The following is a 27,673-nucleotide window of genomic DNA, read 5'->3' as shown; positions in this document are numbered from 1 at the left end:
CCTTCGTAGTCTTTTAGAGTTGTCATATTCTCAACATAATTGTCTAGGTTTTTTGGTTTTGTCTTTAGAAACTTGGCTTTAACAAGCTTTTTTGTAAGCATTCACTTTAATTTTCATAACTTACCTTTTTAACCTGCTAACAAATCAGTTTTTTTATAACATTTAATTAAGTTGCATATTTATAATATATAATAACGTATATAATATTATGAATAAAGAGGTTCAAAGATGAACTCAGTTGACTGTATAAGCATACAGCCTAGCTGGCAGGAGTAGAAGCACTAGCTGGGGTCTTTCACTTGTGTATTTATAGAGGAGTGGAGAACGTCTCCTCGCACGGCAAGTGGGGCATATCAGCTTTATGCATTTTCCTTCTCTGCTAGTGCACTTGTACCAGTAAGCTGGAAGATTCCAACCATCAGTAAAGTAATAACTGACATACTTTAAAATTCACTTTTCTTATGACAGTTCGAATATTTTTAAGAAGTACTTTAAGATTAGAAAGATTTTAAGAGGAAGCATTTTGAAAGTCAGAAGGGGGGTGTGTGTGTGTGTGTGTGTGTGTGTGTGTGTGTGTGTGTGTGTGTGTATTTTTAACTTCACCACTTTACTTGACTTCCCTAAAATCATAATAGGACAAGTGTGTATTTGTAAAGTTACTTATTAAAATCATTCTTTTGATATGTAAGAGTTGGTTATTTCCAAAACCGTTGTTTAGAATTTAAAAACTTTTATATTTGAAAATATAATTTAAATCAGTCAAATAAAAATTTATAGAGCTACAATTGGGATAAGACTATATAGGAAAGTTAAAACTAAATTTGGGTAATTTTCCTCTAAATAAATACAGTTTTAAAAAGCAGACACTCATTTTTATAACTTCCACCTTTAAAATAAAGCTGAAAAACTGCCAGTTAAATTTATAGTAAGTATGAGCTAAATACTAAATGAAGATTATTAATGCCCCAGTAAGTAGTTTTGGTCATATGAAAACAGAGGCCAGATTGCAGTTCACTGGTACAAACGGGTAAGAGCTAAAAATTATAGATCATTTATTGCAAGATGTTATTTCTCTGTAAAATTCTACATTGTACAGAGAAAAGAGATTAAGGTGTGGATAAATTTGGGTTATGTTGCTGTACTATAAATGTCAAGTTTTATAAACCTTTATAAGTATAGCAAAGTAACCAAGGAATCACCAGTAGGGTCTTGGGATGGAGGGTCTTTTAAGGGATCAAGATCTCGACAGAGATCTTTAAAATACTGCATACTTATTTTTCAGATATCAAGGCCTAAATAGGCCTCAGCTTAGAAAGGGATAGTTGCAAGTGCCTCTGGTGGGAAGATGGAAGAAAATACAGTAAACACAAGTTTTGCAGTTTTTTTTTTCCCTGCAATATTTCCTTCAGGATGGCTCCAGAAGTCGCAGCTGTTGAGAGGAAAGGGGGTTACAACCAGCTGTGTGACCTCTGGGCTGTGGGAATCACTGCCATAGAACTTGCGGAGCTTCAGCCGCCTATGTTCGACTTGCACCCAATGAGGTCAGTGTGTCATAATTGAAGAGTTCTGTGCTTAAATTAAGGGTGATCCTCTCACCTCCAGTACTTATTACATCATAAATACTAGTCTGAGTCTTGCTCTATCTTAGTAATTGTAATAGAATTATTTAATAGTAATAGAATTATTTATATTATGTATTAAAATATAAAAGCTTAAAATGCTGTGTAACAATTTGTTGTTGATTTTTCAGAGCATTATTTCTAATGACAAAAAGTAATTTTCAGCCTCCTAAACTAAAAGATAAAATGAAATGGTAAGTATTTTTGTGTTATTTACTTTATAATCATGACCAAAAAAAGAATTAAAATTTAAAAGTCTTAATTTTCAAAATTTCTTAGGTCAAATAGTTTTCATCATTTCGTAAAAATGGCACTCACCAAAAATCCAAAGAAAAGACCTACTGCTGAGAAGTTACTACAGGTATTATTGTTCCCTGAAATATCTTTTTCTCAAAAGGTAAAATGTCATCCAATCATATTTCTAATGAGTGTTCTGTTCTGTATTATTTTTATAGCACCCTTTTGTCACACAACCTTTGACACGGTCTTTGGCAATCGAACTGTTAGATAAAGTGAATAATCCAGATCATTCCACCTACCATGATTTTGATGATGATGATCCTGAGGTAGGAACTGTTTTTACCAAGTATACTTATAACATATATGTACGTATGTGTGTGCGTCTCAGAAGCAATATTTTACGGTTCTGGGTCTGGTTTAAATAATAAACTCGTGAGGGAATAATGAACTCTTTGAATTGGTCTCTCCTAGGGAAGTCATGTGTTGGATTTTTCTTACTGGCTTCGTGTGGGTGACTGTTTTCTGAAAATGGCAAAGGCACAATCATCTAATCCACTTGGTGAAATTACTGTAGTTATTTCAGAGTAGTCATTTTGGATGAAGTTACCAAATAAATTGTCCACTTTAAAAGAGAGAGTGCAGACAGGAAGTACCTAAGTCAGATGTTAGAATACATTCAAAATTTCTGTTCAGTTTTCCTCTTAAAAACAATCCTGCTACAGTACCTCATGAATTATTAGTGGTTAGTAGAAAGTATAGGATTGATTTTGTTGGTGACTAAAACCTTAATTATCCACTATGGGAATGTTTTAAGATGAGCCAGTGTTGGGGTGCCTGGGTGGCTCAGTCGGTTAAGCATCCGACTTCAGCTCAGGTCATGATCTCGCGATCCGTGAGTTCGAGCCCCACGTCAGGCTCTGTGCTGACAGCTCAGAGCCTGGATCCTGTTTCAGATTCTGTGTCTCCCTCCCTCTCTGATCCTCCCCCATTCATGCTCTGTCTCTCTCTGTCTCAAAAATAAAATAAACTTTAAAAAAATTTTTTTTAAATGAGCCAGTGTAGTTGTTAGAGAATAAAATAACTAATATGATAGAAGGATTGATATCAAAGGAAGCTTCTTTTCTGTTGGCATACTTAACATTCCTAGCCCAGCTAATAATTGTGACACCTAAGAGAAACTTGGTAAATGTGACATGGCAGAATTTTGTTATTGGATATATAACTTGAGATGGATACCCTTGACCCTGATGACTGGCTTTATGGAAGATACTTAAAATGGTGTAAATTTCTTGATACTGAGGGAACGATAGCTCTCAGTGGTTGGAAGGATGGTTGTGTATTGTGTTAAGTCAGAACCTTTCTGTCAATTCACCATTGTTCTAGCTTGCCATCATTATACAGCTGTAATTAAAAAAGCTATCTGTCCTTTTGTTCAAAGTCTGGAAAGGAGTTTGGAAACATAAAACTTAAGGAACGTAAAGTGTTACTATTGATCTTATAATTATAGTAGGGAAAACTTGTTTTATTGTTATGCTTAAGTCTTCAATTTGCATGGTAATGTGGGACTATAAAAATGACCCTGGTAGCCAAGACACCCTGCAAAGTGATCTTAATAATCAGTGGGAAAGTGACAGTTGTTCTGTGACTTTGAAAATTTTTTGTAAGAACATTAAAAATTCTCTTACTGTCAGTTTTAAATGTATAAGGAAGTGAAAAAAGTAATTAAGACTAATATTTACTTACTGCACTGTTATTTAAAATATTAGAACCAGTGAGAATTAACGTGTTTTGTTTTTTTACAAAAAAACTTGCATAGATTGATTCTCTCTACTTACTAAGTAGATTGCACAGTGCTTGCCTTCTTGTCATAATTCTGTGACACGGAGCAAGTATCTTTTTTGTGCCTTGGTGAACTGTCCTACTCCCTTTCTAAGTTCGGGTCAGTTTCCAACATTCTTTTCCTTTGTACTTCCAATGCATGAAATATCTCCGTATTCGTATTCCCGTGATGTGAAATTTTTTGTGGATGCCACTTCTTCGGGAGCATCTTCCTCTTTTTTATCAGAACCGCTTTCTTCCTTTATACCAGTAAGTTCACCTTCACCGAGTTCTCTGGCTGTGCGTCTATAGGCTCGTGAGCGGCAGCCGGGTCCACGCTCTTACCGTCATCTGTTTCTTCCTAGAACTCCACTTACATGTTACGTTCAAATTTTATTTCCAGCATGATGCAGACTTCACACTCTTTATTTCTTTACAGCACTTTCATCTTTGTTGGCTAATTCCCTCTTTCAGCTACCAGTTTTTGTTAAAATGTCACATGAGTGTATCCTCACTGGGAGACCAGAGGGAACACAACTACCCACTCTGCCGTCTGTGCACGAGCTGACAGGTGCTCAGTGAGCAGTCACAGACATGGGAAGAAGCGATGTGATTTGTCACTGAATGTGACGTGCATCTGTTTGTCACGTGGTGATTTATGGCCTGAATAGAGAGCTTGCAGTGAAGTTTGTACATTATACAGTTACAATTCATGTACTGAATGTTAATAAGATATTAATATACCAAATATTATACGATTGTAGAGTATCTATACAATTAATACACTGCTGACTGATATTTGAACCATGTTATGGGGGACTGGTGTCATTTAACTAATTCATGGTGACTGAAATTCGTGCATCCTGAGACTGCAAGGTAAGGACTGCCTGTGTCTTCTCAGTGCACTGAATGCCACCTCGTTGTCTCTTCGCACGTCCTGTACACTCGTCACACTGAATTACGAAGTCCTTTTGAAAATGTACTTAAACAGGAGAAATAATAAGCCAAATACAGAAGCAGTCTGTGGAATGAAGATGCTTCTGAAGTTTTCTCATGTAGTGGAGAAAGAAATTCATCTTTCTTGTGAAGTCTGTGTTGTTCATATTATAATTGTAGGTTGTGGGGGGAGAACTTTTCTTCTCATCATGTTTAAGATAAAACTTTTCCCAGAGAAATTCATAATCTTACTACTTGCAAAGTGATCTTGCAAAGTGATGGTGTAGAAATTGCTAAGGGCTGCGTTCCCACTCATAATTTGAGTGACATGTATCTAACTTGCATTTCAGGATTTGCTGTGATACTGTGCATGTTGTGTGAAGGCTGAATACTCTTGAAAACATTGAGCACATCTGCTAATTCTACAGTGTCTAAAATGTATTATCTATCCTACACTGTTGGAAGGAAGTTTGACTTTTTTATTTTGGATTCCCATGTAGTTTTTTAGAAAGGTGCTGCACATTATACTTAATATAGTTTTCTTCGACATGTTAACCCATTTACTCTGTTCAGCATTCTGAGATTTAATAATTTTATAGTTATACCGTTTAAGCTGGGAAAGTAAAACTGTTCTCCTAGGCAGTCACAGGTTTTATTCATGTTCACTGGTAATAGCAGTCTGTGTGACTAGCCTGACGGGATACCTGTTTTTGCTTGCTTGTTTGTTTTTGCTCCTATATATTGTTATCAGAAGTACGGGGTTTGTTCTTTTCCGGCTCTGCGTCTAATTAGCTGAGTGCCCGAATTTTGAGTCTCCGTGTTCTCATCTATAAAATGAAGAATAGTACTTGGTTCACAAGTGTAGTTTGAGGACAGAATGAGCTGAGGTGTACGAAAGCACTTTGTAAAACTGCAAACCACTGTGGACACGTAAAGTTTAAATACTTCAGTTTTGAAATGGCTTTTGCTGCTGTTTGACTACTATCAGTATTTCAGTGTTTGGGGTCTTTTAGATTCATAAGGTTTTATTTCCTGAGACGCCCCAATATGAGAATAGTTGACTTGGGTCCTGTTCTTGATCTGCCTTTTGAATCTGCTAATTTGAACTTAAATGTTAATGAATTACATTTTTCACGAAGATATATCTACGAGTGTGTCTCCTTCAAAGGTAATAACTTCAAGGGAAGCGTTTCACACACAGAAAAAAAAACCTATTTGGTACGTGAAATAGATGCTGGCATCACCTCTTAAGGTGAGACCTTCAAGTGTATGGGCGGAAGCTGCAGAAGCTTCTCAGATAAGGCCCCTCGTACTCCAAATGGTTGGAGGGATGTCTGTGATTGAATGTTTCTCTCTGGAAGTGGCAATACACAGAGCTTTTAATACAGTAAAAGGAAAGAAAATAGAGTGCTGTTCCTACAAGAAGAAACATGAAGGGGGAAAAAATTATGCTTACTAAAGTAAGAGGACCATAAATCTTTAATGCCTTTAGCATCGTTTCATTTTATTCACCCCATTCCTTTTGATAGAAGAACTTGAGGCAGATTTTTTTTTAAATCACAGTATCCTCTTCTGCAACAGGGAAAGCTGCAGCTTTTGAACAGCTGTTGAATTATTGAAATACTCAGTTTTGGATATTTATTTCTATTTATTTCAGAGAACGTTTATTGGGAACCTGCTGTGGATAAAATATATCCATAATCTTAGAAGCTCCCAGTTGCTGGTTGCCTCCTTTGTAAAAAATAACCACAGAATCATTATATTTTGTCCCGTGTTTGCATAAAATGGGGTATTTCTTTCACATTTGGGTAATTTTGTGGACCAGACTGTGACTTGATTATCAAATGCCACATTATCATTGATTTTGGTCTTTTCCTAGCCTCTTGTTGCTGTACCACATAGAATTCACTCAACAAGTAGAAATGTAAGAGAAGAAAAAACCCGCTCGGAGATAAACTGTAAGTATATACTTTACACAGTTCATAATTTAACAATGAGAAATAAGATTTCAGGTTGTAATTTAGTTAACAATTACTTTTGTTTCATTTTTTTCCAAATAGTCTTTCTTAGTAAATCTTTTTAAAGGTAGAGTTTAATTAAGGCAGTAAAAATTTTTTACTTACTTTATTCCTGGGGAATTTTCTGTGGCAAGAGAGGGGATGTATTCATGTTGTTATTGTTTGGGAGGAGGAATAAAATCCCTCAACCAGGCAGGACAGAAGTAATTGAGGCACTGCTTCTTAAACCGATAGGTGTGTACAACTAACCTCGAGAGCTTGTTGAAGTGGTTTCTGATTCAGTGGATCTGCTGTGGGAGTGAGGTTCTTTACTTCTCACAAGCTCCCAGGTTATGGAGATGCTTATGGTTCCAGGACCACACTTTGAGTAGCAAGGAGAGCTAGAGATCTGCAAACTGGCTTAGCGTCTGAGTGTCCTGAGCACCTTTAAAACTAGGTTCCAAGCCCCACTTTTCCACAGATTCTGATTCACTAGGTCTTGGGTCAGCCCAGGAATCTGTCTTTTAAAAACAGCCCTCTGGGTAATTCTTATGTACACGAGCGAGTTATGGGCCCACCGAGACAGACCTTTCATTCACAGGGAATCTGGTGCTGTCAGCTCATCAGTGATGAACTCTGCCAGCAGGAGTCTGCAATAATAGTGCCTGAACTTCGTTTTTCTTTTTGGAAGCATTAATTCTCTATGACTTAGAATACTAATTTAGTGCAATCGGGCACTGTGATAACAGTTTTCTGTGAATTAAAGATTTATCCTGAAGGACCTAAAATCCAAAATGGCTTTAGTGAAATTATGTGGTAACTTAAAGATAACTACTGAAAAGAAGCTGTTCCCAATTTTTGGCTAGATTAGTAATGCTAATTATAATAATACATTTCATACTTCAAGGTGAATCCACCTCTTTGTCTGAAAAGCTAATAAATAAGTAGTGGCAGACACCATTTAGTAGGAAAAAAAACAAAAGAAATGCAGAGATGAAGAGATTTGCCTGTGGGATGGAGGGAGACTCCAGGTTAACAGCAAGCCCTGGATCCCTCAGCCTCCAGCCCAGTGGTCTTTCACAAACACTGCTCCGTTTCAGAAACCGCCTCATCACACTTGTGTGGCTTTTACACTGCAAGTCCTTTGTAAACTTCCTTTGAAACTTTGGCTGGACCATACACTGTATATTAAGTTCTTAGAAAAGCTTTGTGCTGGTGCTACTTGGAAGTACTCTTAAAAAGGAGGAAACTCTTGGGGCGCCTGGGTGGCTCAGTCGGTTAAGCGTCCGACTTCGGCTCAGGTCACTATCTCACAGTCTGTGAGTTCGAGCCCCGCGTCGGGCTCTGTGCTGACAGCTCAGAGCCTGGAGCCTGTTTCAGATTCTGTGTCTCCCTCTCTCTCTGCCCCTCCCCTATTCATGCTCTGTCTCTCTCTGTCTCAAAAATAAATAAACGTTAAAAAAAAAAAAAAAAGGAGGAAACTCTTGAAAGAAAGTACCGTGCATTGTACAAAAAGCCCAGGACTGGGATTTGGTACTCTGTTTGCCAGCAATTGCCTGTGTGACCTTTAGGCTCCATCTGAAGCCAGATGGTTTAAACTTGCTGATTTCCCTCCAAAAGTATTTTTCTGAAAATGACAACCTTAGTATATGAGCAAAATTTCCTTTTTTTTTTTTTAATTAAAAAAAATACTTAACAAGATGTCTTTGTCCTTTCTTTGATAATACGGATGGTGAGATCAGAGATGTCTTTGTAGTTCATTTAGAAAACTTTATATATTCAGTACTGTTGAAAATCTCATTTAAGGTACTTTTATCTTGTTATCCAGTTCTTTTAAAAAATTACATTATCAGACTCTTTATTGCAAAGTGCAGTTCTTACTGAATCATTCTTTACAAATTTATATTTGTGACTCTCAGCTTGTAACTGCATATGCATGTGTATGCTGTTTAAAACTAGATGCCTATACCCCAGTTTTTCTGAGATTCTCATGTGCCCTCCTTTTGGTGGGAGCAGGTCCCTTCTCCCCCATTTGCCAGTAAAAGAGGTGTCATATCCCTCATTGAGGTAGCAACAGAATTAAAACCACCACTTTGTTAATTTGTGAGTTTGGTATTTGAGGCTTTTAAATCTTTCACAGTGTTCTAGTATCTGCTTTCTTAGAATGTTTTATGACTTTATGTGAGATATGATAGAATATAGAATAGTTAATGCTGTTGTCTATAAAGACAAGCTTTGGAAAAATTATTCTAAAAATTGTATACAGTTGTTCCTCCTGATAATGTTTTATGTTTACATTTACATGGTGTCTCTCCATGCAGCGAAGGTTTTCTCTTTATGAAACCAGATGGTGTTTAAGCAACATATATACGAAAACTGACTCCTGTGCAGAAAGGGTGTTATTCTTTCCCTTTTAGGAATCCTCTCTGCCTTCATATCATTAAATACAATAAGCAAAGACTCGCTTTAGGAAATAATTCCAGGGCTCTTCCTGTCTGCCTTAATAGGGTTAGTTTTGATCCATAATTGCTAGTGTAGGGTCTGCAAGTGGGAATGTTGGAGTGGAGCTGTCTCAAGCTAAAAGGGAGTTTTCATCTGGATATTAAAATAGAAATTTACAGTGTCTGGCTTGACATATGTTCAAGGAGATGGTAGAGGAAACAGATCAAGACCAATCGACAGCTAGTTACAGATAAGTAGGATTTTCTCACATTATGAAGAACATCATAAATAGCACTGCAGCCTAGGATGGTTGACCAATAATTATTTGAACAGTAGCTGGAAGATTCTGTGGCAGAAGCTTGACATCACTTGAGGGAGTTTGAAGAGAACAGGCATGAAGAATAAATCTCTAGAGGGACTGTGCTGCGCCGTTCCCCCCCCCCCCCCCCCCCCCCCTTCTAGCAATGCATTCCCACAGACTACAGAGTAGTACTTTGCCCACAGAGGACAGGAGTATAGGAGCCCTGCTACAGTTAAGATTTTGTCCTTGTTAGGAAAGTTAGTCTAAGACAACATCTCTGCTCCCCAGCACTCAGTGATTATACAGATTATATATATACACAGAATATACAGATTATTCTGGCGGGGGGAAGCAGGTATGTTCACATGTGACAGTAACACAAGACAGATAGATGCACAAACTGTCCTCGTGTAAATTTATTACACAGATTTAACTTTGCTGTTTGATGACAAATACAGGTGAGAGCTGTTCAATAGGCCTGTATCAAGGTAAGGTAGGCAGATATTAAAATATTTTAATACCTTACCTAAGAGTTATTTTATGATCTTTGATGTGTGATCATGTGTGGACAGGGGTGAGGAACCCATTACTGAAGAACCTACTCATCTCTAGGGGCCAGAATTTGATATCTGGTCCATAACAGCTGTAAACTATGTACATACTTATACAACTGGAGGTCTTACAGGGCTGTGTTTCCCAGCCTTTTTCACTTATCCCTTCTATTGATAAATATTCAAATCTCATGGTTTCTTTTAACTGGTATTAACATTCACAATAAATCATACGTACTAAGCTAAAATAAAAACAATTATAAAAATGATTATACTTTAAAATTTCACTCATTTCCTGACCTTGATTGAGAATGACTGTTTTGGCTGAAGCTCTTACTAGTTGAACTGTGATATATTTTTGATTGTGTTTCTTCTTTTTAATGTTTTGTTTGTGCCTCTGCTTTTATTTCAGTGGTTTTGAATGCTTTACCCTGGTGATAAAAGCAGATAATGATAGTGAGATATGGAAATTAGAGGTAAAGATAATGAAACATTCAGTATATTGTAATAGCAAGGAAGAAGGTGAAAGTAGCACAGTTTATATATGCTCTAGGTAGTTTATACCTGAGCTACAGTGATGTACTATTTATTGTTGTATAATAAATTTCCCCAAAATGGAGTAGCTTAAAATAATGAACATTTATTCTCATACATATTCTGAGGCTCAGGAATCCAGGACAACTTTGCTGGGTGGTTCTGGCTCACATCTGTTATGAAGTTATATCAGCTGGGGCTAAAGTCATTTGAAGGCTTGGCTGGGCTGGAGGATATGCTTCTGTGGTTGCGTAACTATTAACTGAGGCTTCAGTTACTTGCCACTTGACTCTCCTTAGGGCTGTTCACAACATGACTTCAGAGCAAGTAGTCCAAAAGAGAGCCCAAGACAGAAGCCTTACCTTGGAAGTGATACACCATCACTCTGCCATATTCATTTGATCACAAAGACCAACGCTGGTGATGTGGGAAGGGACTACACAAATTGATGAACACTAGGAGGCAGGAATCATTAGAGGCCAACTTGAAGGCTGGCTTCCAAAAGTAGTCTGCCTCAGTTGCTGTCTGCCCACCTAAATCCTGAGTTAGATGCTCTCTAGTGAATGCTGGGTCACAGTGAAGTAGGTTAGATCCTGACTGTAACATACACAGAATCCTGCTAATCATTTTTTAATTTAATTTAATTTTATTTTTTACTATGGAAGAGGCCTAGGACTAACAGATTTAGCTTTAAATAGCCTACCTAGACTTTCTTGGACTTTTTCCAGCCAACAGATTCTTAATTTAAAACATTGGGTTTTGATCCCTAAATGGTACATGGTAAAATTAAATGTATTGCCATAGAGTAACTTCTAAAATTATTACGTCTTTAAGAATACAGAAAGAGATCATGGCTTTACTTCTTTTCTTCTTTAGTTGGCCAAGTAAAATTTGATCCACCCTTAAGGAAGGAGACAGAACCACATCATGAACTTGTAAGTAGTGTAGTCTTGGAATGTTAACACTAAAAATAAATATTTTAATTAGTCTTTGTGATATTGGTAATGACTAAAAAGTCTAGTTCTTGATATTTTCAAAAGCATTTGGGGAAATAAAAAGGTAAGTAATTCTAAAATTACAAAAAATAAATCTGTGTTGCTGAGATCGAATATTCTTAATGTTAGGAGAAATGTACTAGTTTTACCATTCTCCTATTAAATGTTTTTAATGCTGACCTGTTAATTTTTTTTTTTTATTTTTGTTTTCCAGTTTTCGAGGGGCTTTTTGTGTACGCATTTGTTAGAATAAATGCCACCATTTTAAATTAAAATGTTGGACCAATAAAAACATCTCACTGAATTTATGGGCAGCCTTTTAAGAGTGTAAGCCAGTTTTCTAAACATGAGGGTAGAGTCAAATCTATTGGGACTAAAACTCAGGAGAGACCAGGCATACATAATAGATCAAGTCTGTCATTCGTTTAAGGCTTGCTAACTCTATGAATGTTCTTTTCATTACTGTTTTTTGTTAATTTTTTATAAACACCTTCCTAGATATGTGATAATATATTTTTAGATTCAGTCTTAGAAACAACATGTTTTGCAAATATTTGAGATGTTACTATCCTATGGAAGAATTTAAAAAATGAGACTTAAAAAACAAAATCAATCCTAATGAAATTAGTTTCCTAGAGCTCCAGATTATGTTTTTTTTTTCTGTTCAATACTGAGAAGAAAGTAACTATTAATAAGTAGTAAGGATTGAAATGGAAACTTTCTTAAACTTAATGCTTTTGTGAACCCACTTGACTAAAGGTATACAAAGTGGAGTTATTCTAATTCAGTATACCAGCATGGAGGAAAGGAATGTTAAAAATTCTTAAAATGATTATAACATTTAAACCTAACATTTATGTAGAGGATGTAGAAGGTTAAGAACAAAAGTAGTAATGATGTTTATAAATGCTAATAGTTACTTTGTTAAGGCAGTTTGAGTTTGTTTCCTGTTTCTCTTTTGAAGTTGGCATTGCATGTATTTAAATTATATACTAGTTTAATAAAACTGTATTACAAAGCAAAGTTGTTGCAATATTGCTATTTTACAAGCTTCTTAAGATTATTTGACTTGGCATTTGCCTTAATAAAATTATTAGCAGGACTAATCTCATTTGTGACAGTTTCCCTTTGTGAATTTGTGGCTTTTAGTTTAAGTGTAAATAACTTGGGTTTCTTGGTCTCTGCTAAACAGCCCGACAGTGATGGTTTTTTGGACAGTTCAGAAGAAATATACTACACTGCAAGATCTAATCTGGTATTTCTCATCTTCTGATTTTCTTTGTCAGCATTGTTTAGTCTTAATTGTTTTTGATTTTTTTGATCAAATATTTTGTTCAATTTTAATGAACCAGTTTAAACATCATTTTATAAGTTCCTGCCATTTAGCAAGGTTCTATATATTGATTATAGCATTTTTTTCCAAAACAAGTCAGATGTATCTACTCAAGTGTATTATAATGTAATAAAAACTAAAATCTATTTTCCTTTTTTATGGAAAGTATTTAATTTTCTCACTCAAATGGGTTTTTTTAGAAATTACATTTCCCTATAAAAATGTCATTTTAATAATGTGACTTATTTTAGTGAACTAGAAACCATCCATATATGTATTACATATCCGTTCATATATATACAACTGTTTTTATATATTGCATATATAACATATATGGAAATAGTTTCAAAAAATAACTTACCCCTAGTTAACAATGAAATCTGTCTCAGATGAAATTTTAACTTTTTAGCATTAGGTAATATCTCATTTTCTCAGGCCAAAATTTGGATTTTAAAGCCTCTCTGAAGTTATAAGTATTAAGGCTGTTTTACCATTAGGTAAGAAAAGAGGGAAACTAACCCTGGTAAATATTAAATAAATAGTAACTTTAATAGTTGCTATTGAATAGTTTTTTTCTACTTCAGTAGGTAGCCAGGACCCGAAGTTGCCTCCATATTTATCCTTAGATTCTATTTTTCTGCCTTTTCATTGGAATTTTCTTTCTTTTTCCTTTCTCTCTGCCTTAATAACGTACTTCTTTCAATTCTGGTTAGTTTAAATGATTCTTTATATAAATTCTTTAATCTATACCGTATAACATTTGTAGAACATAAAATGTTGAGCATAATTTCTCTTTTGAGGAAGTTGCTGTCTTAATGGGCAGAAATTACTTGGACATACAAACTTTCAGCTGTGCAACAAAATATACAGTGGATTGCCAGCAGGTGTTGACTGTTGAGGAGAGGCTGATATTTATGTAATAAGTGTATGGAAATCAGAGGAGAAAAGCTTTGGGGTTAATGTGGCTTATCTGGCTTCAGGAAGGGACTAAAACTGATTTCACTGTAGTGTAGGAACCCTTATAGAGTCTTCAGGAAGTGAATGGACAGATGCCTCCAATGTTTCATGGGAATTGATGTGGGAACAGTCATCGGCACAGATGCCAGTTTTGAGAGATGGCAGATAAAGAGCTGAAATTATGAAATTGGCATACTACTCCTTGAATCATGGTATTGGCTCAGAAGAGGAGGATTGAAGTCATCAAAGAAGAAGTGATAGATGAAACCATGATTGCATTTGTTCCCTAGTTAGGTCCCAAGAAGGAAGGAGTGCAGAAAACTGGTTACCACAGTGGGTGATGCCTGTGTTTTGCAGTTAAAGGTAGAACCAACATGGGGGAGAAAGAAGCAGTTGGAAAGCTGGAAGAGTCAATATCAATACTTGGACTGTCACGAAAGAAAGAAGGATGCATCCGATGGTCCAGAGAGGACCAGAAAGTGTCAGGATTGAGAGTTAACTGTCCACAGGGGCAAGTGAGATGAAATGTCTGAAGAAAACACTATCAGCGGCTTCTGGATTGAAGATTTTTTTCAGAATTACACATACATAGGCTAGAGTGACAATTAGTGAAATTTGTTGTGGAAATAAAAGATCACAAAATAAGCTTAAACTGACCATCATTAATATTCTCTAGAAAAGACAACAGCAACAAACCCAGAAACATGGTCTTTAAAATTACAGTTATTCTCTTCTGTTCTCTGGGTTTCTAGAACTAGCCTAGTAACATGAATAAATTATGGCTCTGTTCCCTAGAACTGTCCTACCCCCAAATAATCAGGAGTTTCTGACAGAGGGAGCAGCTGACAGGCTGTCTTGTGACAGAGGGCTTTAGGGACAGTTAACTAATTACATAGTTCTGGCAGAAAAGGATGAACAAAATATTTGTCAGACCCTACAATTTATAAAATCAAACTTTAAAAGTTCACCTCTGATGATGGTAAAAACTAACATTCATCTACAAGTTTTTATACACCAGGCATTGTAAATGCTTCAAATGTATTAAAATCTTTGTATTAGAAATGAGGGAACTTAAGGTGCAAAGAAGCTGAAATTGGTCTTACTCCTCAGCTAAATAATAGCCCACCAGGGGTTTGATCAAGGCAGCTGGTTCAGGAAATGAAACCTAAACCACTGCCTGTTGCATCTACCCCAAATACTGAGCTCACGCTCATGGTCTCTCTTTTTAATCATGTATATATGTTCCATGGTTATAATTATTTTTGAAAAGAATGTACCTGTTTTACTGTTTGTTTTTAATGTTTGTTTATTTTGAGAGAGAGCGCGTGTGTGCGCGTGCACCAGCGGGGAAGGGGCAGAGAGAGGGAGAGAGAGAATCCCAAGCCAGGCTCTGTACTGACAGCAGTACTGATGCGGGTCTTGATCTCATGAACTGTGAGATCATGACCTGAGCCGAAATCAAGAGTTGGGTGCCACCCAGGTGCCCCCATAGTTATTGTTACTTTTTCTTTAATTTTTTTTTTTTTTTTTTAGAGAGCATGTGCATGTGCACAAGCAGGGAGGGGCAGAGGGAGAGAGGGAGAATCCTGAGCAGGGCCTCAATCTTGGCAACCCTGGGATCATGACCTGAACCAAAATCAAGAGTTGGATGCTCAACTGCCTGAGCCACCCAGGTGCACCATTATTCTTTTATTGTGGTAAAATATACATAACATAAAATTTACCATTGTGAGATTTTTTAAGTGTGCAGTTCAGTGGCATTAGGTTCACTCATATTGTGCAACTATCACCGCTATCCATCTGCAGAACTTTTTCGTCTTTCCACACTGCAACTCCTTACCTATTAAACAGTAACTCCCATTCCCCCTTCCTTGCAGCGCCTGGCAACCACCATTCTATTTTTTGACTCTTTGAAGTACCTCAGAGATGTGGAATCATACAATAGTTGTCCTTTTTTGACTGGCTCACTTCACTTAGCATAATGTCACAATGTGTTTAAGATTCATTCATGTTGCTGCATGGGTCAGAATTCCCTTTTTAAGGTCGAATAATATTCCTGTGTGTGTGTGTGTGTGTATGTACACGTGTGTACCACATTTTGTTTGTTCATTCATCTATCAATGGGACAGTTGCATTGCTTCCACCTTTGGACTATTGTCAGTAACGTTGCTGTGAACATGGTGTACAAACATCTTTCAAGTTTCTACTTGAAGTTCTTTGGGGCATAGAACATGAAAGGGAATTGCTGCATCATATAGTAATTCTACATTTAATTTTTGAGGGAAATGCCGTACCATTTTCCATAGCAGCTGTGTCATTTTACATTCCCCCCAGCAGTTCACATGGGCTTCCAATTTTTCCACATTCTCTTCAATGCTTCTTATTTTCTGTGTGTGTGTGTGTGTGTGTGTGTGTGTGTGTGTGTGTGTGATAATAGCCATCCCAATGGGTGTGAAGTGTCCATAGCTGTTTCAATCCCCTGATTTCATCAGTCCTGAAACTTTGGCACTGTCAGCAAGATTTCCAGCTGTTCCAAATACTTGTTGCTGGCCACTAGAAAGAAACCTGTTGCACACAAAATGTCTGGCCATCATCTTAGCACCAAGATGGCAGCTCTAAATCTTTTGGGACCCAGATTTACCCTTTTAAAGACTTGTTGCTTAAAAGTCCCATATCATCAGTGATTTCAGTGCTAAATGTATTCATTTTATGATTTTAGAAATGAATTGAGAATATTACATCTCAGTTTTCGTTATTACATTACAATGATTTCTTAAAAATTAGAACAGAGCTTGATTTCTAGGATTGTTAGTAATAAAGATCTGCAAATTTTGAGAAGACGCTTAAATTTAAAAACTTCACCATAATGCAGTAATTAAATAGTAAGAGTTTTGCTTCTAGAAGAAAGCATAGGCAGTAATCTCTTTTGTTGCCTTAGCAACATTTTTCTAGGTATGTCTTCTAAGGCAAGGGAAACAAAAGCATAAATAAATTATTGGGACAATACCAAAATAAGCTTTTGAACAGCAAAGGAAACCATCAGCAAAATGAAAAGGTAACCTATTGAATGAGAGAAGGTATTTGCAAATGATATATCCAGTAAGAGGTTAATATCCAAAATATCTTGAAAAAACTTACACTACTCAACACCAAAAATACAACCCAGTTAAAAAATGAGCAGAGGACCTGAATAGACATTTTGGCCAACAAACCGATGAAAAGATGGCCAACAGCACTAATCATCAAGCAAATGCAAGTCAAAACCACAATGAGTTATCACCTTACACCTGTCAGAATGGCTAAAATCAAAAAGTCAAGAAATAATAAGTGTTGGCAAGGATATGGATAAAAAAGGAACCCTTATGCACTGTTAGTGGGAATGCAAATTAGTGTAGCCACTATGGAAAACAGTGTGGAGGTTTCTAAAAAAATGAAAAAATAGAGATACCATATTATCCAGTAATCACATTACTGGGTATTTACCCAAAGAAAATGAAAACACTAATTCAAAAAGATACACGCCCACCCCTCTGTTTATTGCAGCATTATTTATAGTAGCCAGGATGTTGAAACTTAAGTGTAGATAAATGAATGGATGAAGATGTGGTATATATATACAATGGAATATTAATTACTCAGCAATAACAAAAAATAAGATCTTTCCATTTGCAACAACATGGATGGACCTAGAAGGTATGCTAAGTGAAATAAGTCAGAGAAAGACAAATACCCTATGATTTCACTTATATGTGGAATCTAAAAAACAAAAAGCAAATGAACAGATAAGCCAAAACAAACAATCAAACAAAAAACCCAGGAGCAGGCCCATAAATAAAGAGAACAAGCTGGTAGTTGCCAGAGGGGAGGGGAGAGGAGATGGGCAGAATGGATGAAGAGGAGTGGGAGGTACAGGCTTCCAGTTACCGAATGAATTAGTCACAGGGATAAAAGGTACAACATAAGGAATATAGTCTGTGGTATTGTAAGAATGTGGTCTGATGATAGATGGTAGTGTGGTGAGCACAGCACAATGAATAGAGAGGTCTAGATCACTATTTGTATGCCTACAACTAATGTAATAGGTGTCGATTGTACTTTAGTTTAAAAAAAAAAAAAAAACTTTTTATCTTTAGGAGGTCCCAGTAGTTCGTTTTTGCTTTTGTTTCCCTTGTCTCCAGAGGCATATCTCTAGTAAGGAGTTGCAGCGGCTGAGGTCAAAGAAGTTGCTCCCTGTTTTCTCCCGTAGTATTTTGATGGTTTCCTGGCTTACATTTAGGTCTTTCATCCATTTTGAATTTATTTCTGTGTATGGTGTAAGAAAGTGGTCCAGTCTTATTCTTCTGCTGTCCAGTTTTCCCAGCACCATTTACTGAAGAGACTGTCTTTTTACCATTGGATATTCTTTCCTGCTTTGTCGAAGATTAGTTGGCCATACATTTGTGGGTCCATTTCTGGGATCTCTATTCTGTTCCATTGATCTTTGTATCTGTTTTTTGCACCAGTACCATACTGTCTTGATGATTGCAGCTTTGTAATGCAGTTTAAAGTCTGGAATAATCGTGATGCCTCCAGCTTTGGTTTTCTTTTTCAACATTAATTCAGCTATTTGGGGTCTTTTCTGATTCCATACAAATTTTGGAATTGTTCTAGCTCTGCAAAGGATGCTAGTGTTATTTTGATAGGGATTGCATTCAATGTGTAGATTGCTTTGGGTAGTATCAACATTTTAACAATATTTGTTCTTCCAGTCCATGAGCATGGAATGTTTATCCATTTATTTGTGTCTTCTTCAGTTTCTTTGATAAGCTCTCTGTAGTTCTCAGCATACAGATCTTTTCTCTCTGATCAGGTTTCTTCCTAGGTATCTTACAGTTATTGGTGCAGTTATAAATGGGGTCAATTCCTTGATTTCTCTTTCTGCTCCTTCATAATTGGTGTATAGAAATGCAACCGATTTTTTTTTAAGTTTATTTTTAGAGAGGGAGAGAGAGTGTAAGCAGGAGAAAGAGAGAGAGAAAGAGAATCCAAGCAGGCTCAGCACTGTCAGCACAGAGCCGGACGTGGGGCTTGATACCACGAACTGTGAGATCATGACCTGAGCTGAAATCAAGAGTCAGAGGCTTAATCGACTGAGCCACCCAGGCACCCCACTGCAACCAATTTCTGTATGTTGATTTTATATCCTGTGACTTTGCTAAATTCATGTATCCATTCTAGCAATTTTTTGGTGGAGTCTTTCATGTTTTCCAGAGTATCATATCATCCGCGAAGAGTGAAAGTCTGACTTCTTCCTTGCCAATTTGTATGTGTTTTATTTCTTTTTGTTGTCTGATTGCTGAGGCTAGGACTTCCAGGTGAGAGTGGACATCCCTGTCATGTTCCTGAACTTAGGAAAGCTCTTAATTTTTCCCCATTGAGGATGATATTAACTGTGGGTCTTTCATATATGGCTTTTATGATGCTGAGGTATGTTTCTTCTGTCTCTAATGTCTTTTTTTTTTAATGTTTGTTTGTTTGTTTGTTTGTTTTTGATAGAGAGAGAATCAGAGGCAGGCTCTAGATTCTGAGCTGTCAGCACAGAGTCCAGCGCGGCACTTGAACTCACAATGAGATCATGACGTGAGCCAAAGTCAGACGTTTTACCAACTGAGCCACCAGGCACCCCTGTCCTTAATTTCTTGAGGGTTTTAATCAAGAAAGGATGCTGTATTTTGTTAAATGTTTTTTCTGCATCTGTTGAGAGGGTCATAATGGTTCTTCCCTTTCTTTTATTAATGTGGTATATCGTGATTGATTGGCAAATATTGAACCAGCCCAGTACCCAGGAATAAATCCCACTTGATCAAGGTGAATAATTCTTTTAATGTACTGTTGAATTCGATTTGCTAGTATCTTGTTGAGAATTTTTGCATCTAGGTTTATCAGAAAGATTGACCTGTAATTCTCCTTTTTAGTGAGGTCTTTGGTTTTGGAATCAAGGTAATGCTGGCTTCATAGGACGAGTTTGGAATGGGAAAAGATATTTGCAAATGACATATTGGATAAAGGGTTAGTTTCCACAATCTATAAAGAATTTATCAATCTCAACACCCAAAAAAACAATGAATAATAATTCATAATAAACCAGATATACCAATAATAAACCAAAAAATAATAATCCAGTGAAGAAATGGGCAGAAGACATGCATTGACGCTTTTCCAAATAAGACATCCAGATGACACAGACATCCAGCAGACACATGCAAAGGTGCTCAACGTCACTCATCATCAGGGAACTACAAATCAAAACTACAATAAGATACCACCTCACACCTGTCAGAATGGCTAAAATTAACTCAGGTAACATCAGATGTTGGTGATGATAAGGAGAAAGGGGAACCCCTTTGCTCTGTTGGTGGGAATGCAAACTGGTGTGTCCACTCTGGAAAACAGTGTGGTGGTTCCTCAGAAAATTAAAAATAGAACTACTCTACGACCCAGCAATTGCACTACTAGGTATTTATCCAAAGGCTGCAAAAATGCTGAAGGAGCACATGCACCCCAATGTTTATAGCAGCACTATCAACAATAGCCAATTAGGGAAATAGCCCAAATGTCCATCAGCTGACAAATGGATAAAGAAGATGTGATATATACATATATGTACAATGGAATACTATCCTGTGATAAAAAAGAATGAAATCGTAACCATTTTCAACAACATGGATGGAACTAGGGTGTATTATGCTAAGCGAAATAAGTCAGTCAGAGAAAGACAAATACCATATGATTTCACTCATATGTGGAATTTAAGAAACAAAACAGATGAACATAGGAAAAGAGAAGGAAAAATAAGATAAAAACAGAGAGGAAGGCAAACCATAAAAGACTTTTAAATACAGAGAACAAACTAAAGTTTGCTGGAGGGAAGGTGGATGGGGGATGGACTAATGGCTGAAGGACCTTAAGGAGGGCACTGTTGAGATAAGGGTATTATATGTAAGTGATGAATCCCTAAATTCTACTCCTGAAACCAATACTACATACAGGTTAAATAACTTGAGTTTAAATTTCAAAAAAAGAATAATACAGTAGATACATATTTACCAATGTGGAAAAAAATAAAAATTAAAAAAAAGAAATGTAAACATATCCTTAATCATTTTTATATTTATTTCATGGAGGAATGATAATACTTAGGATATGTTGGTGAAAAAATATATATTATTAAAGAAATAGTAAGAGTTTTGCCCATAACCATAAAAATGGGTTTATCTAACGTACTGTCTTTAGATTAAAAAATTATACACCTGTTTAATTGATGCCAATTTTTTCTAATTTGCCCAGTTTTTCTGGGTATTTTAGCCTATACAATCATGAAAAATATATTTAAAGTTAATTATATGGAAAACATGTTAATTGGTGTGGAGGAACATAAGTAGTAACATAATCTTTGCTCTGAAGAAAGTTATGGTATACTTGAAAAAGTAAGAATAAAAAATTTAAATTATAATTTAAAACATGTCAGAAAGGGGTGCCTAGGTGGCTCACTCAGTTAAGTGTCCAGCTTGGACTCAGCTCAGGTCTCGATCCCAGTCATGAATTCAAGCCCCGCATTGGGCTCCATGCTGGGCGTGGAGCTTACTTTAAAAAAAAACAAATATGTCAGAAAGGTATACCCAGTTGATCATTATTAGTAAATAACAAAAGTACTTTAAGAAACCCCTGAATTATGGACTTAAAGCCATGTTACAAAGCTGTATGGTACTGGCACAAAGACAGACACTCAGATCAATGGAACAGAATAGAGAACCCAGAAATGGACCCACAAACGTATGGCCATCTAATCTGTGACAAAGCAGAAAAGAATATCCAACGGAATAAAGACAGTGTCTTCAGCAAGTGGTGCTGGGAAAACTGGATGCGACATGCAGAAAAATGAACCTGGACCACCAGACACAAATAAACTCAAAATGGATGAAAGACCTCAATGTAAAACAGGAAACCATCAAAATCCTCGAGGAGAAAGCAGGTAAAAACCTCTTTGATCTTGCCCGCAGCAACGTCTTACTCAACACTTCTCCGGAGGCGAGGGAAACCAAGGCAAAAATGAACTACTGGGGCCTCATCAAAATAAAAAGCTTCTGCACAACGAAGGAAACAATAGCCAAACTAAAAGGGAACCGACAGAATGGGAGAAGATATTTGCAAATGATATAGTAGAGAAAGGGTTAGTATCCAAAGTCTATAAAGAACTTATCAAACTCAACACCCAAAAAACAAATAATCCAGTGAAGAAATGGGCGAAAGAGATGAATAGATACCTCTCCAAAGAAGACATCCAGATGGCCAACCAACACATGAAAAACGCAACATCCCTCATCAGGGAAGTACAAATCAAAACCTGACGAGGTACCACCTCACACCTGTCAGAATGGCTAACATTAACAACTTAGGCAACAACAGATGTTGGCGAGGATGCGGAGAAAGAGGAACTCTTTTGCACTTCTGATGGGGATGTAGACTGGTGCAGCCACTCTGGAAAACAGTATGGAGGTTCCTCAAAAAATTGAAAATAGAACTACCCTACAACCCAGCAATTGCACTACTAGGTATTTATCCACGGGATACGGGTGTGCTGTTTCAAAGGGGTACATGCACCCCAATGTTTATAGCAGCGCTATCAACAATAGCCAAAGTATGGAAAGAACCCGAATGTCCATTGATGGATGAATAGTTAAAGAAGATGTAGTATATGTATACAATGGAGTATTACTCAGCAATCAAAAAGAATGAAATCTTGCCATTCGCAAGTATGTGGATGGAAATAGAGGGTATTATGCTAAGCGAAATTAGAGAAAGACCAATATCATATGACTTCACTCATATGAGGACTTTAAGATACAAAACAGATGAACCTAAGGGAAGCAAAAAGAATATAAAAACAGGGAGGGGGACAAAACATAAGAGACTCTTAAATATGGAGAACAAACAGAGGGTTGCTAGCGGGGTTGTGGGAGGGGGGATGGGCTAAATGGGAAAGGGGCATTAAGGAATCTACTCCTGAAATCATTGTTGCACTATATGCTAATTAACTTGGATGTAAACTTAAAAAATAAATAGATAAAAGTTAAAAATAAAACCCTGAATTAGGTCAAAATTAAATAAAGTCTAAAAATTATTCTGGAAGAGAAACAGTAAATGTCAACTTCTGTTTATTTTAAATTTGTTAAACTATTACTATTAAATTTATATGATGTAGCTACTTTTCTTACCTAATATATATGAAGACAGTTTCTTAGGAGAACTCATTTATTTTGCACAACGATAGGACATTTTCTACATTGGCAAACCTACCCTGCTTGATCTTCATGTCCGAGTTCATCATGTAAGAGTCATGAATACTGTTCAGCATTTATCTGTTAGTGTTCTGACCTCACTTGCTTCTCTTTTTAAGAAAGTCTTTTTTGATTTGTCCAAGATTCAATCCCTTTTTACTTATGTAAATTGCTGTATTAAAAGGTATCTTAAAATGACCTTATCTAAATCATAATTTTCTCATTTTCTGATGAGGAAAGAAATTCTCTTGAGCTGTTCCCTTTTTTGTTGATTAAAATATATTGCTAACATATTTTTTCTTTTATATTTTTGTAGCCAGCTCTATCAGTTCTGTTAACTTCCTGCTATTTTCTCATCACATGTAGGCTTTGCAGCCTCACACAGGGTTTACAAAAAAGAAAACAATAAAAAGATTTTCTTGAACATGTATTTTCCCTTTCCCGTGTTCCATGTTCTATCCTTTATCTTTTTCAGTGCTTTCTGGCTCTATCCTGCGCTTAGAAATACTTCCCCATTCATTAAAACTGAAGTTAGGATTTTCTGACCCAAAAAGATATTTTCATTGGGCTAGAGTAACCATCTTCAATTTTTGTTTGAGCTGTTCAGATCAAATCTATATAAGGCTATTGCATGTTTTCAGCCCATGTTGTTACTTGTTTGACTTTACTGTGTAGCTAAACATTGTCCTTCATTAATAACTTGATGCCTCATTTGTTACTAATTCCCTTATGTTTCTCTTGGCATGTTCAAATGTGTTCTTATTTAGCTTATAAAAGATTGCTATGTTTTACTGTCATCTAGGGTTATCTTGAGTGCTTTTCCAAGCATAATTTTGGTAGCATTTTTCTATTACAGAATAGCTTCCAAGTACTTTTTGATAAATGTTTTAAATCAGTCTTTCTTAGAATGTTCTAAAGATATATAAATGGCTACTAACTTTGCCCAACTTTTACTTTTTTTCCTTTCCTTTTTATTCTCATTTTTCTTGAATGATTTACTGCCTGAATCCCTGCCATATAATAGGTGGTTGGTAAATAATAGTTGAATTACCTGAGATTCAGTACTTACTAGAGGACTTAGTGTAATTCTTTTACCTGATTGGATTCCTAGCACATTGTTTTTGTTCCATGGTTGCTAAAAACATAACTTGATTTATAGAGAAGGAATTAATAAAGAATAAGCCCCTTTTTATTTTGGCTTTCCTGGTAGTGTTTGACACATGGCACATTTAATCATCACACTTGGATATATCTACAACTTCTCCCTGGCCTGAATGTTATTTTGCTTATGAACCTATGTACAATTTTCTATTAAAATACTACATTTGTTATTTTAGACTCTTATCTTCCTAAATACCTTGCTAATCTCAATGGATTTTTTTTAAATCATTGTCATCAACCCGGCAATTGTCATGTACCATAAGATGACTGTTCCTACAACAGCCACATATGTGTTTATATAACAGAAGCTATTGCCATTCTGCACAAATGTAGAACACTTTTAGAAGCCATCATTTGATTAGGGCCTTAAGAGATTATGTTGGCTAAAGAGATTGCTGGTGTGGTAGAGGAGGGACGTTACCTGGAGCTGAAGAAAAAAACTTGAAGTTAGGAGTGTATTCATTGAGATTAGTACTTCTCTGTACTGAATTCCAAAGATTAAAGGTTCCTGTACAAAGTCATGACCACTTCAGTTGTACAGCATAATAATTGTGTAGCAGTCTTACGGTAACAGTGATACCATCCTATTAATATCATTATGAATTAAATAGAACAGGTACCCTTTTGCACTAGAATTTCACGTGATACCAGTGTGGTGATGGTTGACTAATCTTACTGTTTTTGATGTATTCTCTCTTCTGTCACTAGTAAGAACATTTATTATGCATGAAAGAACGCAAATATTGAAGAAGACAAGACTTGAATCTTGTCTAAACCAGGATTTTTATTTTGACAGGTCTTGGAGTACTTAAATGTTAAAGTGCTTTTTACTTAAATGTAATGTATCGTTTAGAGTTCTTATGTTCCTAGGCTTAGTATTTTTGTGATCTAGAATTTGTGTATCTTAATGAGACTAGAGTGTTAGTTATCTGCTTGCAGGAAAATGAACTACTGGCATTGGAACAAGAATTTGTTTTAAGGGCCTGGTTAGTGTGTGGTAGGTGCTATTCTAGACTTTGGGCCTGTAGGGAAGAAAGATGGACGTAACAATTTTCCTGTTTTGAGGAGCTCACAGACTGGTTTCTGTTTTTATAAACTGGTTAATAAATTAATTAAAAGGCAGTTTAAGTGCTAGAGGAGAACTATGTATTCAGTGCCATGAAGACATGGGAAAGGTTGCACCTTCCTTCCTGTACAGTCTTAGAAGCCTCCTCCAAGGAGGTGTCTTTTGCATTAAGTCCTGACTGTGCATCTGGCGATACCTTGTGTATTAGAAAACACTTTATTCTATATTCTGATGAAAATAAAACTCATTTTAAATGTTAAATATTCCCCTTTTATTGTTAAAATCATGCTTGAAATACAGTGACTTAAGGGGAGAAAGGAAGCTTTACTTTGTACTTTCCATAGTTGTTGGAAAACAGTTTTTTCCTCAAGAAGGCATTTGAGTTGAGCATTTATGTTGTTACCCCTTTAAATTTCAATTCTTAAGCCTACAACCCGTAGCATTCAGTGGAAACGTTTAGTTAAGGGACTGCCTTAGTAATACTCCTTTGAAGTTTCACTACTTAGCTCTTTAAAAAATTATTCAAAGCCCTTTAAGTGTAATTTGCAACCTTGCCCATGTTCATCTATACAATTTACTTAAAAAGAGCACCTATTCTATATGTTTAAAAATTATTACCTGCCTAAAGCAACAATAGAAATATGTGAATGTGTATAAATACATAATTATTGCAGATCTTCTATACAAAGTCAAGATTTTTGTTGCTTGTTCTCTTCTGTAATTTTTTTCCTTCATTATATCTTTGCTATTAAATACCTTATTTGAGCATTTTTCTTTCTAAAAACTGGGTTTTTTTGCAAATTTTAGCTAAGAAAGCAATAACCATAAATGAAACTTACATATATTATTCAAACAAGTTCCCAGAAAAATACTGAACTTAAATAATAAAATACGTAAACCACGACTACAAACTTCTGACATCTTTTATTGTTGGAAGTCCTACCATACCTTTTTTTTAAAGAACATATAGCAATACAGATTTATTTGCAGTCTGGGGTTTCTCTTTTAAAATATATATATTTGTGTATTATGATTTGTGATATACTACTATTTTGCTAAATACATCATTTTGTACTATTAGGATCTACAACTAGAATATGGACAAGGACACCAAGGTAGTTACTTTTTGGGTGCAAACAAGTAAGTAAAGTTCTTTTTAAATTAAATTTATATTCAAGAATAATTAAGTTGCTTTATATTTTAATTTATTTATTACATATATCTTGTGCATTTTATTATATATTTAATATAGAAAAATATGTTAATATTTCCAGAAGTAAATTATATTAGTCTGGTAGATAGGTTTTTATAATACGCTTTCAACTTTTCTTCATTGCTACCTTGCTAATCATTTAGTCAGTAATTGTCATAATGGAGACATTATGTTTTTTATATCAAGCTACTTTGTAGACCTTACTTGTTAGAGAAAACGAAGTACATTCCAACTGAAGACGATACATGTTTCAGAATTTTTTTATTTTATTTTTAAGGTTGACCTCTTTATTCCTTATAAAACTTGCTTTGGTACATATCCCAGTGTGTTGGCTCTGAAAATAGCTGAAAATATTTACAGTGTTTAGAACTCTTTATCCTAACTTTTTAGTTTAGAGCTTTTCAAAAAGGAGATAGTAGTTAAAATGCATCTGCTGTCTTCAGAATTATCAATTCATGCAAGAAGTAAATAGAACAATTATTCACGGCCTCTCCTGTACACCAGGCACTGTCTAGGTGGTACAGCACTGTGGTGAAAAGGCAGCTTACAAGGAGTAACAATTTAAGTTGTTCATAGTCCTCAGCAGAGTAAGGGGACAGGACTCTGCTGTTCTTTGTAGATTCTCATTTTCTGAGTTCATGGAGAAATTACCATTATAAAACCTAATATGTAAGGAAATACTATTTAAATTGTCAAAATCTCTCAGCAATGTAGATACTGTTTTAACAATCAGAACATCTTAAAATTGCAACATATAATTTCACTTATACATTAGAGAGTTGAAAAATATGTATACATCCATAGTTTAAGCAGTTGAGGAACGATGACTGAAGACAGTAGTTCAGATTTAAAGATAATGCAAAATCGTGTCTCCTTTTTTTAGACTAAATGTTTAATTTAAATACCCTATCTTTTCTCAACACAGAGAAGAGACTTTGAATGACCGCCTAGAGAAATGCATTAGTTTGGATTTAAGCTGAATTTCAATTAAATACGATGAATTTGTTTTTAATTAACCTGATTTAAGTTTCCTAAAATGGGAAAAAGGCATACAGTTTCCCTGATAGAAAAATGAGATTTTATCTAAATAGTAACTGTGTGCTATTTATAATCTCTCCTGATTCATTAATGGACAGCAAAGGAAGGTGTGTCTCATAGTGGTTAGCAAATAAAAATTCTGAAGTGCTTTTTTT

At 35.8% G+C, this 27,673-nt stretch overlaps 1 protein-coding gene across 6 annotated transcripts in view; it reads left to right on the top strand.

Moving 5' to 3' along the window:
• MAP4K3 (mitogen-activated protein kinase kinase kinase kinase 3) overlaps window positions 1-27,673 on the top strand; it is a 209,717-nt gene that overhangs the window by 133,488 nt on the left and 48,556 nt on the right. For 5 of the 6 annotated variants that reach the window (XR_013554758.2, XR_013554757.2, XR_009615898.3 and 2 more), the window contains 8 exons: window positions 1,410-1,541; window positions 1,751-1,813; window positions 1,899-1,980; window positions 2,075-2,185; window positions 6,493-6,571; window positions 11,315-11,373; window positions 12,626-12,688; window positions 26,349-26,407. Coding sequence is in view for 3 of the 6 variants with exons in the window: in XM_060653129.3 (XP_060509112.1) it covers window positions 1,410-1,541; window positions 1,751-1,813; window positions 1,899-1,980; window positions 2,075-2,185; window positions 6,493-6,571; window positions 11,315-11,373; window positions 12,626-12,688; window positions 26,349-26,407 (648 nt within the window). In the remaining 3 variants the exon portion in view is untranslated. The remainder of the gene's footprint in view (window positions 1-1,409; window positions 1,542-1,750; window positions 1,814-1,898; window positions 1,981-2,074; window positions 2,186-6,492; window positions 6,572-11,314; window positions 11,374-12,625; window positions 12,689-26,348; window positions 26,408-27,673) is intronic. The other variant, XM_060653136.3, reaches the window with a different exon arrangement.

Source organism: Panthera onca, chromosome A3 (genome assembly GCF_046562875.1).
Source record: "Panthera onca isolate mPanOnc1 chromosome A3, mPanOnc1 haplotype 2, whole genome shotgun sequence".
In the NCBI taxonomy this organism is placed as follows: Eukaryota; Metazoa; Chordata; class Mammalia; order Carnivora; family Felidae; genus Panthera; species Panthera onca.
Note: the sequence above shows the minus strand (reverse complement) of the source record. Positions and strands in the feature narration are given on the sequence as shown.